At 43.0% G+C, this 13,875-nt stretch overlaps 1 protein-coding gene across 1 annotated transcript; it reads right to left on the bottom strand.

Annotated features, from left to right (window-relative positions):
* Positions 1-7,930: 7,930 nt before the first annotated feature.
* CCNB1 (cyclin B1) lies at positions 7,931-13,604 on the bottom strand. Its single transcript, XM_072137509.1, has 9 exons — positions 13,483-13,604; positions 10,841-10,966; positions 10,354-10,440; positions 9,980-10,153; positions 9,524-9,682; positions 9,037-9,273; positions 8,810-8,950; positions 8,527-8,637; positions 7,931-8,141 (listed from the first exon to the last, which is right to left on the bottom strand). The coding sequence occupies exons 1-9, from the start codon at positions 13,501-13,503 to the stop codon at positions 8,040-8,042; spliced, it is 1,158 nt and encodes a 385-aa protein (XP_071993610.1). The 5' UTR covers positions 13,504-13,604; the 3' UTR covers positions 7,931-8,039.
* Between the last annotated feature and the right edge of the window lie 271 nt (positions 13,605-13,875).

Below are 13,875 nucleotides of genomic sequence, written 5' to 3'. Positions count from 1 at the left end.
CGACGCGACGCTGGCGGCAGGGTAAGCATGAAAGAACTGTACGCAGCGCACTGCGCACTTAACCCCTTCACGACTTGGCCTTTTTTAGTTTTTTCACTTCCATTTTTCACTCCCCACCTTCAAAAATCTATAACTTTTTTATTTTTCCACATAAAGAGCTGTGTTATGGCTTATTTTCTGCGTAACAAATTGCACTTTGCAGTGACGGTATTCAATATTCCATGGCGCGTACTGGGAAGCGGGAAAAAAATTACAAATGCAGTGAAAATGGTGAAAAAACACATTTGCAACACTTTCATGTGGGCTTGGATTTTACAGCTTTCACTGTGTGCCACAAATGACATGTCTAATTTATTCTTTGGGTCGGTACGATCACGTGGATACCAAATTTGTATAGGTTTTATAATGTTTTCATACATTTAAAAAAATTAAAACCTCCTGTACAAAATTTTTTTTTTGATTTTGCCAACTTCTGGCGGCAATAACTTTTTCATACTTTGGTGTACGGAGCTGTGGGTGGTGTCATTTTTTGCGACTTTTGATGTCGTTTTCATTGCTATCATTTTTAGGACTGTGCAACCTTTTGATCACTTTTTATTAATTTTTTTATATTTTCCAAAATGGCAAAAAAATGTCATTTTTGACTTTGGACGCTATTTTCCGTTACGAGGTTAAACGCAGTGAAAAACCGTAATTATATTTTGATAGATCGGACATTTTCGGACGCGGCGATACCTAATGTGTTTATGATTTTTACTGTTTATTAATATTAATATCAGTTCTAGGGAAAGGGGGGTGATTTGAATTTTTAGGTTTTTTTATTATAATTTTTTTTTTTTAAACTTTTTTTTACTTTTACTTTTACTATTTTTCAGACTCCCTAGGGTACTTTAACCCTAAGTTGTCTGATCGATCCTACCATATGCTGCCATACTGCAATATGGCAGTATATGGGGATTTTACTCCTCATTCATTACAATGTGCTGATAGCACATTGTAATGAATGGGTTAAAACGAGACTGCTTCGGGCCTTCGTGAGACCCGAAGCTGTCATGGCAACGGATCACCGCTCCCCGTGACGTCATCGCCGGGCCCCCCCCCCCCTAGTGTCTTAGAGTCCGGGCCCCATAGGGCAGTACCAGTTGTACTGCCCTATCGGCGGCCCTGTGCAGGGCCGGCGCTATGGGTAGGCAAAGGTGGCAATTGCCCAATCTTGAATTTTGTTTCTAGGTGCTATGGATCCAGAGATATTCAGGTTTAAAGTAAGAATATCAGGTGCCATTTTTATATATAAAAATCACTCCCAACGGCAGTTTAACAGTTAATAGTTCCGTTTTCCTACATTTTAGAAACACAAATTTAGATTCATATAAAAGAGGAGACTCTCTTCTTTCATAGGAAAAAGGAAGTGAGGTTCTATGTGTCACAGAGCCAGAGATACAGCCCCTGAAATTAATCTCCCCCCCAATCCAGATTCTTAGCCATCAGGCTGCAGGGAGCATTTGCTGCACACAGGAGCTGCTGCACCTCACAGATAATGGAAATATTCACTTTATATGTTACTACATTTTGAGAAGGGATAATATCAACTAATATTCATGTTTTTAACCCTTCTCTATGCAGAACTATCTAAGAACACACTTTGGGCCACATGTATCAATCGTTTTTTTCTGTTGTTTTTGCGCATTTTCATTCAGGTGCACCGTTTTTGTGCCATTTTTGCGACTAAACGCCAAACTAGCTGCGCAGCAAAAATACCCAGCTTTCCCTCATTTATCCTAGCAATCCAGATGTTTTGCTGTGCCTAATGATATTCATCATTTGCGACTTTTAATTTAGGCGCAAAAACACTCCAGCCCGAAGGTGGCGTTAACTGAGAAGAAAGCACTGAGCCCCTTTGCAGAGCAGCTCATTTCTAGCAGCAAAGATCAGCCAGACACTGCAGACACTAGAACATATAATACAGACATGAGATACACTGCAGACACTAGAACATATAATACAGACATGAGATACTCTGCAGACAGGAGCTGCAGACTATTTACAGTTCATCACCTATTTACAAAACATTCTGCAGAATCCTGAGCTCAAAGCAAGAGAGAAGAGAACGTTACAGTATCACCAGTGTTTCAGAGGGGGATACTGAGCAGAATTACAGGGGTGCAGCAGGAGATCAGCACTGGGGGATCCCCTCCTGGAGAAGCCCCTGCTGAGGAGGTCACTGGGTGCTGGGTGTCACACACCTGGGTGCTGCTGTGAGTGTTATCTTCATTCTGGGATGTGGGAGAAGCAGAGAGGAGCTTGTAGCAGGATCACATGTAAGTGCCCGAATCTAACATTGCGCCTAAACTGCGCCAAAATTGCGCCTAAACTGTGTTAAAGTAAAGTGATTAATAAGAGACAGGAAATTAACTTATCACAGATGGTTGTAGCTTGTGATAATTCTGGGAAACAGTGTGCCAGAATTTAGGTGCAACTACTACACTTAGGCGCACAAAAGTGATAAATGTGGCCCTCTCTTATTCCCTTTTATTTTGTGATACTGTTTTAGGAAAGTATATTTTCTTTATATAAGTATCTGGGTTTGTACATATTTTAGAGGAAATTTTGAATGTTAATTGCCAAATGCATCACCTGGTTGTCTGCTATCAAAATGATATAGGTTTATGGCGCCTTTACTTTTTATTCTGTTTTATTGATATATTTTGGAGGTTGTGACTGTCTAAAAATGTCTAGCTGAAAAGCAGATATCTAGTTATTACAGTTATAGTGATATTATGTGGATTTATTTATGTGAACATATCAATAGGGCACATTTGTGAACTCTACACATGTCCATGTATTACATTTAGGAGATGTGAAGGTAAACATTTTCTGTTTGGATCAAATTTTTTGCCAAAGTCAAATTTTAAGTATTTTTAATAAAATGTTTCAATTTGAATCAAAATTGCATGAAGGCGCCTATGTCTATAAAATTTTTGATGCAATTTTGAAAATGGGGCAAGTGTCTGCTTTCAGAAAATATCGGTCCCTCCCCCCAATGGGCCTCACAGTCTAATCAACCTACCAGTAAGTTTTTGGAGTGTGGGAGGAAACCGGAGGAAACCCACGCAGACACACGCATACAAAATCTTTGCAGATGTTGACCAGCTCTGCAAGGCTGTAGTGCTAATCACGGAGACACCATGCTGCCCGTAAATCTCATCATTTATCTATCTCCTATAAAATTCTCCCATATTAGAGTTTGTTTTACCATTCTAAAGGAGCCTCTTGCTGACTGTGACTGGTCATAAAATAGTTTTATTTTGGGGCCCCACTTTGTTTTGCCCAGGGCCCCACTTTGCCTAGAACCGGCCCTGGGTATATGCAGGATTCACTGCCTCCTTAATATTTATATAGCACATTCATATTCTGTAGAGCTTTACAACTCATAGGGGGACAGTAAGGGCTCTGCTCACACTAGCTTACAGTCCAAGAATGAGGGGGTGACAAAAGCTATAGAACAGTAAAATTTAATGAAAATGCTGCTACTTGAACCATCCACCAAAGTCCATGGGACTACAATGAAGCCTGTAACTTTGCATCTGCCAATAAGATACAACAAGTACATGGGGGCTCAGTGTTTAGCACTACAGCCTTGCAGTGCTGGGGTCCTGGGATCAAGTCCCATACTGGTCAGTGTCTGCAAAGTTTGGATGCCCAGTGTTTGTGGATTTCCTTCCACTCCAAAACATACTGGTAGATTGATTAGATTGTGAGCCAATGGGGACAGTGAATGAGATAAGCTTGCCTAATTGACAGGTCCAACTGCTACAAACATGGGCTGGAGGGTAGGTCACTGGTTGTGCCACCCTGTGTAAAAATGGGACATCAGAAAGGCGCTGGTCATCAGGGGTAAGAGGTTTCCTTTTATTCAAAGATATTTTGGACAACACGTTTCGCACTCCAACGAGTGCTTCCTCAGGTCTAATACAATACACAAATAAATTAATTTTAATATTTATGATAAGTAAAAAGTTTGCTATACGCCCTTGTTACCCAACCTTGGGACGAGGGTGGGGACGCGGCAGCGGTTACTTATCACATATGCCTGACCCAGTGTTGTGCCTGTCTCTAGCACAACCAGCAAATGTGAGTACCCAATCTCACCCAAGAGCACCTCTTCCTCAAGAACACCCCTGAACTAACCAAGGATAATCTCGCACTAGGTAGCGCTGTTTCTATCTGTCCCCTCCCTTTTTCTCTGCATATCCACAGTGCTACAAACATGCTTGCCTATGGAATAAGTAATTCTGGATCATCTGCCAATAAACTCCAGACAAACTGCTTTTACCTTCAGGAGTAGTAGGAAGTTGATCAAATTCCGTTGCTTGAATGTTGATATACGCAGGGTCTGCTATTCAGCACTGGTACATAAACCACCCCCTCAGAAGAGGTAGAGGCCAAGAGACCTGGCTGAGAAGAGATACCTGTATGAAGTTTAAAAAAAAAAAAAGTTGTGTGGTTTGTAGAGTTTCCTGGGGACAATTTCTTTTAAGGTAATAACACATTCAGAACTGTGCAAGGTAGGTGGGGGGGGGGGGGGGAAGAAGGCGATGTGCACACTTAGGATCACCACCACTTTGCCCTTACCAAAATGTGGGCAATTCAGATGGTTGCACGACTTGCCTGCAGTACATTTCAGTCTGGCTCACTGCCAAAATGTGGGCGATTCTGTGGTCACATGGCTGCCCATAGTATATTGGGGACAGGGCAGCCATCAGGAAATTCGGGGCCCCATACAGCAAAAGTGTCTGGGCCCCAACACACCCCAAAACCGAACAAGCCTCCTGCCCCCCGCAGTGACCTTTCACAAACAGGGTTTGAGGCCTGTTGCTACGACAAGGCACACTCTTCTGGTAGATTGCCAATAGGAGTCATACTATTGAACGTCACGTGCAATTTTTCACATTTTCATAAAAAAAGCTAAATCCTGCTATTGAGGGACCTGCTCAGGTTTCAAGTCACTTTGAGAGGCCTAAATAAAGTAAAACCCCATAAATTACTCCATTATAGAAACGACACCCCTCAACGTACGTAAAACAACTTTTATGAAGTTTGTTAACCCTTTAATTGGTTTACAGGGGTTAAAACAAAATCGGATGCAATTTCGAAATTACATTTTATTTGGCTAAATTAATGTGTTTTTCATAAAATGTACAAATTCTCAGTGGATAAAATTCCAAAACGCTCCTCAAAATTTGATCCCCCATCTCTCCCGCGTATAACAATACCCCATATGTGGTGGTAACCTGCTGTATGGGCACACACCAGGGCATTGAGGGGGAGCTGCGCCATTCAGAGCAGATTATGCATTGTCACTTTTTATTGGCTATACAATCTTTATTTTTTTGGCAATTTGGACATTTAAGGGCTTATTTTTTGCGACATGAGATGCACTTTACAAATACTTCATTTAAGTGGGTCTATAGCTTTTCGATGAGATTTTATTAACTCTTTAATGTATGGAGGAAAAGAAAATTGGCAATTTGGGGTTTCTTTTTTTTGTATATTTTGGGGGTCGTACACCATACACTAAAAATACTATAATATTTTCATTCTATAGATCACTACGATTACGGTGATACCTCATTTATATAGTTTTTTATTTTTACAATTTTACTGGAGAAAAACTTATACAGAGGAAATCTTATTTGTTTCTGCATCGCCATCTTTTCGGGAACTTAACCTTAATATTTTTTGGTTGACAGAGCTAGTTTAGGGCTTATTTTTTACGTGTTGAGTTGTTCTTTCAATTGGTACCATTTTGGGGCACAACTTTTTTTGATCACTTTTTAGAACATTTTTGTAAAGGGATTTTATGAAAATTTATATTTTTGGCGAGTTTTTCGGGTTTTGTTTTTACGGCGTTCACCGTACGGGTCCAATAATGTTTGACTTATTGTACAGATTGTTACGGACACGGTGATACCAAATATGTGGGGGGGTTTTGGTGATTTTCAGGTATTTTTACTTTATTAGATGTGTATAGGGAATGTTTGTGTTTAGGGGACTTTAACTCTATTTAATTAATTATTTTTATTAAAAATTGTGTTTATTCAGTGTTTAACTTTTTTTTCTTTACTTTTACAGGTTAGCTTGAACAAGTGATCCACTGATCACTTGTTCAAGCCATTCTTCACCTAATACAGTGTAATACAGATGTATTACACTGTATTATGTGAAACACTGAGCATGCTCAGTGTGTCACAGCCGGGTCCTGCCAGGAGGCACGGACCCGGCACCCGGAAGAAGATCGCGCAGCCCCGGGCACCGGCAGTCCCGGGGCTGCGATCAGAGCAGCGGGACCCCCCCGGTAAGCGCTGCGGGGGGGTCCGAATCCTGTTAAATGCCCCTAGCACGCCGCGGTCAGCGCGACCGCGGCGTGTTAGGGGTTAACACCCGCGATCGGAGAAATCTCCGTTCGCGGGTGTTAGAGGAGGGTGTCGGCTATAATATATAGCCGACACCCGCAGCTTCTGGCCCCGGCTCCATTCAGCAGCCGGGGCCAGAAGTTTGACGTACTATTACCACATATTGCGGGAACGCACCTCCCGCCATGCAGTAATAGTGCGTCAAATGTCGGGAAGGGGTTAACCAGCGGCCCCCGGCGCCTCCACCCCACACATATTGTGCAGCACAGACCGCACAGTCTGCGGCCCACCGGCCGGGCCCCCCCCCCCCTAGTGTCTTAGAGTCCGGGCCCCATAGGGCAGTACCAGTTGTACTGCCCTATCGGCGGCCCTGATTGGGGAGCAAGCAGCCCTTGCTCTGCCATAGACAATCACAGGTGTACCAAGATGGCAGCACAGTGTGTGACATCACTGCACCGCCATCTTAGTATACCTCTGGTGGCATCCTGACACTGCAAGGGAAGAAGTTGGCGTGCATTGAGGAATGCTAGGGGGGCCCTCTATATAGTTCTGGAACTGGATATTATAGGGGCTGTATATAGTTATTGCTGGGGGGGGGCTGTAAATAGTGATTGCTGTTCTGTCTGGACTACATTCAATAGGGGGGGGGTCCCCCCACCAATCTTAATCAAGCCCTGATAGCTGTAAAAATATGCTAGTCAGGAGCAAGGGGGGTTACACTAGGTGGATTGGCACCATGCCAAGGTCAAATACAGTTGCAAAAGTCTGTATATAGTGTGTAGAGCCTACAAAAGTCAGTGGCAGATTTGGTAACTTTCTCCTCCATAATTTAAGTCATGTGCAGGGAGGTTAGTTTCTAGATGTTCACTACCATACTGTACAGGACCCCCCCCCCCCATGCTAGTTAACCAAACCATAGGAACAGGTGTCAAGATGGCAATGTTGTGACTGGTGTTTGACATGTAGGTTTCAGCAAGTAACCCTATGGAATGGGTGAGTTCTTGCCCTGCACCACTTCTACTATCCCTTCAGACTGAAGCAAACTCATAAACCAAGGGGAGTTTTTCAAGAAAACTTCAAGCACTGCCTTGTGGGAAATAAAACTAAAATTGTAAATTATGGTTTTAAGTCAAATAGTGCAAGATGGTAGTGATTATGACTGGAGCACATGACAAAATATGTTTTGTAATTCCTTTGTCAAAAATACATAAAGGGTTTATTTTTTAGTTGAGCAGCAAAATGTGGACTGGCACTACAATACACACCATGGGGGCTTGGCCATTTCAAATTATGTCACCCTCACAATCCTGCCATGTATAGCATTACCTAGAGCCACCAGGATTTTCTGGATTGGCCCAGATTCTTCTGTGGAATCCATAGTGCTAGACTCCAGCAGCACAATAAAGACCCTGCACCAACTAACCAGAAAGAAATACAAACCCTAGGAGAGATCCAACTTTAGGATTACTAACCTGGCCAAAGCCACCCCCTCTTCAGTAAAGAGTATAGCAATTAGGCAGATTTTAAAATAGATTTTATTTAAAAGCTTAAAAAACTAAAATACATTAAGAGCATTTATACATGTAAAGAGCATTAATTTGTAGAATACTGCAGCAAAATCTATAATCAGGAGACCTGCTTGGCCAAGTTAACCATGAGCTTGGAGTTAAGTTGTGGAAGATTGCTGATCCTCATCTGCTGGCTCCTGGCGTATTTGTCTCTGATGGCCTATGAGATCAAGAAATCAATGTTGAAGGGAAGCACCCGGTTATAAGTCAGGCTCTAAGATGATCAGGATACTTAGTACTGTCATGTTCAGCATCCAAGCAAGACAAATCTTAGATACAGCGAGCACAAGTCTAAGACTACTCACTTAAGTGACATCTTGAAAAATGGTTGACAGCTACTAAAATCAGTAACTGAATTGTGCAAATTCTTATCCACATCACTAGTCCTGAACATACATAGTATTAGCTGTAGTGAAGTTCATGTCAGCTAGTTTGCTGTGACATTTGACCAGTAGTTCCAACAGCTCTACATATGGAGGACAGATTGTTGGCATAGCCAAGTAACAATATCAAAACAATGTAGAATTCAGAAAGTTACTACTTACCATGAATTTTGTAAGCCCTCTGTTGACCTTCAGCACGTTCTTTGCCAAGTGTTGCATGACTGGGACCAGAGCACTTTCCGTGTAGACCATGTAGTACTGAAGAGTTGGGGTCTAAGAAGGAATAATGTTCCTAGTCATAACCTACACTTCCACAGCACAAGAGTTTATTTACCGAATTTAAAGTAACCATTGTATCAGACATTCTGCATTGACCTCCTATAGAGAATGGAAGATTCAGTGCCCCAGCATTTATGTACAACATGTAGAGCATTTTACTACTTACCCATTCACCACTATCAAGAACTTTCTGGGAAAGGCAAAAAGCAGCTGCTGCCACTTGTGATGGAGGAAAGTGAACCATGTCATAGTCCAACATAGCCAGTTCCATCAGATACTTAGCCAAAGTGTGTAACGGTGCCTCCACCTAAAAGTTAGAAAGCCAAGTTATAGGGAAACCAGCTTTAGTTTAACAGCCATTAAACTGGATCATTAGGTTAAACCATCATTTACCTCTCCGATCTTTGATGCTCTCCTCAAGAAGTGCAGAGGTAGGGGTCTCCCAATTTGGAATTTGAGCACAGTTAGGATCTGCATCTCCATATGTCTAATCTGGGCCTTTGTGTAAGTGTGGTCAGTCACAAAGGCAAAGTCCCCAATTGCTGGACAATAGATTTCTTCATATTTACTAGCAACAAACATTGCTGTCACTCCAGCCAGCTGCAGAAGCTTCTTTGGCACTGGATTCTCCTATACAAGTACATGATCAGATTATACAATACACAAGACCAGGCCCTTAAAATCTTACCCAATGGTTATTACAATCCACAGTAGTCAATATATCTGTTCCTTTGCCATCAGAACTTGGGTGCACCTAAAGCAATGCTCAAAATAAGATTCTAGCAATAAAACCCTAAAGGTAGGTGGGAAACCCCATTACAGATTGGTATATGGGTGTTGAGCCTTTTGTTTCTTCTATAGGTTAGATGTGAGCACCTACCTGCAGGAAGCGATCCAGAATACAGACAGTCATGAAGAGAGTCTCCTGCAGCAGTTTAAAACGCATGTGGACCTGTACCAGCCAGTCAACCAGGATAGCACGCATGTTCCCATTGATTTCTTGACCCTTAAGGTAGTTTGGTCTTACCGCCTGTATATCCTGGGGAGACAAACATGTTACTAAGACTTCAACAATTGCTTTACAAGTCAGTCAACCATGTTTAATTTTGTCTTACAGGAAAGGTTATATTTCAGAAGTATAACAAACGCCAAATCACAATGCCCAATCTTTTTTGGCATTATAAATCGGAGTTGTGTATAGGGTTCAGGTTACAAGTTGTGCAACACATTAGCCAAAGGCAGTATAAAATATTTTGTATGGATTACACACAACTGAACAATAAAAGCAAGAGGCCCAGGAGGGACATTGGTCAGAATGACTGGAGTAAACACCAACCTCTAGCTCCATCAGATAGCAGTAGATATCCTTTACATAGTCACTGCAGAGCATGGGGTTGTCAGAGTCTTCTTCATCCACATCCTTAATCTCAAGGAGTGCATTAGAGAAGGCCTGTGTCTGTTCTTCCATAGGAGAGGCCATTGATGTTTCCATAGGACTTGGAGAGGTTTGCTGTAAAAAAAGTTTGAAGTTACCATTCAGTCATCCAAAAACCTATACCCAAGCAGCATTTCTTTAAGACACTGGTAACTATTCCAATTACTGGTGGACACCAATGGGTCAGTGGTAGTCCACATAAAAAAGGCAAAAGCTAAATTCTTGATAGTCAGTAACCTCACAGGGACCAAAACATCCAGAGAAGAGCTACTCACCATCTTTTCCTCCTCAGGCACCTCTTCAGTGACCGGCTCAAGTTTGACAGCCTTCTCCATAACATTGCTCTGGATAGCCTTGACTTCCTACGTTAGTATACAAGGGGCAAGCCTCATTTGTTAGTTTCCAAATTACAGACTAGTTTGGTTATAAACTTCATGTCTAAATGGTTAGGTAGCAGCAGACAGCAGGGACTGCATGCTTTATGTGCAAAACAGATGCCTATGGGCACCTCTACATATGGGGTTCATGTTAGATTAAAACCAGTAGCCTCTAGACAAGCCCCATGTATCTGGCAGGGGTGCAACTTGAGTGGGTGCAGTCACACCTGGGCCCAAGAGGCTTAGGGGGCCCATAAGGTCTCACTTTCCCATATGAGAAGACCGGTACTATAAACCACAGATAGTTGGGGGCCACCACAGACTTTGCACTGGGGCCCATAAGCTGCAAGTTACACCACCAGAATACTACACACCAGCGTCTTACCTTCACCGCCATTTTTTCCCTCATGCAGTTACCGATGTCTCCCAGAGCATTTCTTTGCCTTGTTCTGGCATTCCCCTTCACAGCTACAGCCTCTGCCATGTTGTTTTCAGCGTTGGCACGCATGCTCTGCGGACAGCAAGACACAAGAATGAGGCCCAGAACATCCCTCAATTTAATTTCACATGCCTGCTCCCACACAGATGACAGGCATATCTAGCATACATTACACCCAATTACAGGAGTACAAGTCTATAGTCATTATATGAAACTCATATCCTGCCATCAATATCGTGAGGTAATGTGTACATGCAGCTTTTGTGTAACCATCACTTCATGTAACATTAATGTAAATGAAAATACAAGATAAAATGTGATAATGGCATATACAGCAGCCTAAGGGTGCGGTCACACGTCGCGTTTACCGCATGCGTTAAAAAACGCATTGGAAGAGTGATTTGCCTAATTAAACACCTCTTAACACTTGTGTTTACAAAACGCATGCGTTAACCGCGATGTTAACGCATGCGTTAACGGTTGCGTTTTGTAAACACAGGTGTTAGCAGCTGTTTAATTAGGCAAATCACTCTCCAGTTATTGCAATGTGTTTTTAAATGCATGCGGTAAACGCGACGTGTGACAGCACCCTGAGAGATCTGGACTTCATGTAACAAGCTACACGTTCATTACAGATGTGTCATACTGCTTTCTAGCTAGCACTTCAGTGGTTGTATCACTGCCAGCAGCTCCAAGAGATAAGCCTGATTATACAAGACGGAGCCATTTGTCCAACTCCAAGACTCACCTGGGCATCTGCTGTGAAATTTGACTCCAAATCATTCACATGTACAAGGTCCCATACAGCCTTAAAGGGGTCCCCCCCAATCAAATTAGGCTTTAGCCAAAGGATAGGGCCTAACTTGTTGATTGTTGGGGTCTCAAGTGATGGGACCCCACATTCTTTGATCTGTGAGGGTCCCATCACGAGATCCCCCGGGTCAGCAAGTTAGAACTTAGTGTGTTGATACAGCCTAACTTTGATGGGAAAAACCCCCCTAAATGCAGTCACACGGCATTTGAAATGTTTAAACAGATGTCAGAAATGCATCTGCAATATCCCCCAGTGAGGCCTAGCCTTCTCTGGGCCCCGGCTGCCTCCAGGCCACCAAGAGTACTGGAGTGGCTGGCTATTACAGCCTAGGGCATGCCGTTATCTGCTTGTATGGGGACAGGAGGGCTGACCTACAGGTGGCAGCACCTCTCCAATCACCTTCCAAAACAGAAACCATTAGATAATTACATTACACAATTAACTGTTGCCTTGCCAGGCAGTATCTACAGCTGCAGTTACACAATGCATTGGCAGAGGTGTTGCACATCCATTTGCCATCATTTTCACAAACCAGTCAAATACAAATTAACATGTGAAAACAATATATTTAAAACCACATGGTAAATGCCACACACCAAGTTTGACTACAAGACATTCATTCTGCTCCAGGAGCATTAAGTCTCTCCTAAAATGACACCTAAAGGGCAACAGGCCAAGTCTCAGACAAGGGCAGAGCCATCTAGAGCAGTGGTTCTCAACCTTTCTAATGCTGTGACCCCGCAATACAGTTCCTCATGCTGTGGTGACCCCAAACCATGCAACTCGCAGTAAAAACAGCAAAACTGCGGCTCCGATGGCTTTAGGCGACCCCCGCCGGGGTCCCGACCCACAGGTTGAGAATCACTGATCTAGAGGGTCTCCACTGGCTTTACCAACTGTTGGGAAAGATATTTGAGGTGCTCAGACACATTTCTGGCAAACAGACTATTTTGTCCCTGGGACTAATTTCTGGCACAGAGCACCCAAAAGAAGTGCACAAGTCCAAGAACAAGCCAAGTAGGCGGCCCTGGGTGGGCTACAGTAAGCAGATGACTGAACAATGGGAGATTTATCACAAACCTTATAACTGTTCTAGTTTCCTATGGCACTAGAGCTCAGCTTTCATTTTACCACAGTTCTTGATAAATGTTCCCCAATATGCATTTTCCCAACCCAATTTCACTATGACCGTTTTGCGTTGTCCAAGTTTGCTTTTTTTTGTTTTCTAATCCAATCAGAGTCAAAACAGAATTGGATACCCCATCTGTGTTAACATTGGAGTCAAAGTTGACAATTTTGCCCCCACCACAAACAGATTTTCCTGCAGTCCTTAACAATGGAAGGAGAATACCACAAAACAGGCAGAAACATAGTAAGTGTCCCCCAATGTGTCTCACACATCACCTAATGGATAAGGTCAGATTCCAGTCCAGGACCCACAGGTATAGAAAAAAAAAAAAACAAAAAACAAAACCCCAATGGGTGAAAAACTTAAAATCCACACCAGCTTTTGGCTTCATCTGAAAAACTGAACAAGTGTTATCAGGAACAATTTGTTTCCAGATAAAAGTATAGCAAGAATCCATAGACAACAGGGAAGTTCACCATTTTAAGAAGATTTAACCCTTATGAAGCAGGACAATAGATGCCAGGAGCCCCTCATAATCTATAGGCCCCCTGCTGGTTGTGGGGAGAGAACACTACAGCATAGAGCAGTGGCGTTACAACTAGTTGTAATATAATGACAGCCATGACCACAGATCCAGCCACTTACCCTGGTCTTAACAAAGGACATGATCACTGCTTCTCCACAGAACAAGTGTACAAATGCCTCAGCTGCTGCTGCACACAGTCTGCTACCTGCCCCAGGACTGAGGGTTATATCCCGGATACTGACTGCTGATTGGCTGAAAGATCATCAACCTGCAGCTGCAGCGAATACTGTCTGATTTGTAACGTGGCCTCCCATATGCAATGTGGCTTTTGCTAGTTTAGGCCGCGGTCACACGTATCGCTAGGCGTCCGTTCATAACGCGACCCGAACACACATGCGTTTCCAGAGAAACGCATGCGATCGGCTTAACAATCGCATGCGTTTCCCTGGAAACGCATGTGCATTCGGGCCAAGGACCTCCCCCTGTGCGCTAGCGTCGCGTTATGAACAGAC

The sequence above is a fragment of the Engystomops pustulosus genome, chromosome 1, assembly GCF_040894005.1.
Source record: "Engystomops pustulosus chromosome 1, aEngPut4.maternal, whole genome shotgun sequence".
Lineage (NCBI taxonomy): Eukaryota > Metazoa > Chordata > Amphibia > Anura > Leptodactylidae > Engystomops > Engystomops pustulosus.
The sequence above is the reverse complement of the archived record's forward strand: the minus strand, read 5'-3'. Positions and strand labels throughout refer to the sequence as shown.

What these genes read in the sequence shown, in the direction of transcription:
- CCNB1 (XM_072137509.1), bottom strand. Translation starts at nt 13,503, where the DNA reads ATGTCCTTTGTTAAGACCAGG. An exon ending in TGTCCTTTGTTAAGACCAGG is followed by an intron (nt 10,967 to 13,482) that starts GTAAGTGGCTGG and finishes TGCTGTCCGCAG; the next exon opens with AGCATGCGTGCCAACGCTGA. An exon ending in TGCCTGAGGAGGAAAAGATG is followed by an intron (nt 10,154 to 10,353) that starts GTGAGTAGCTCT and finishes CTTTTTTTACAG; the next exon opens with CAAACCTCTCCAAGTCCTAT.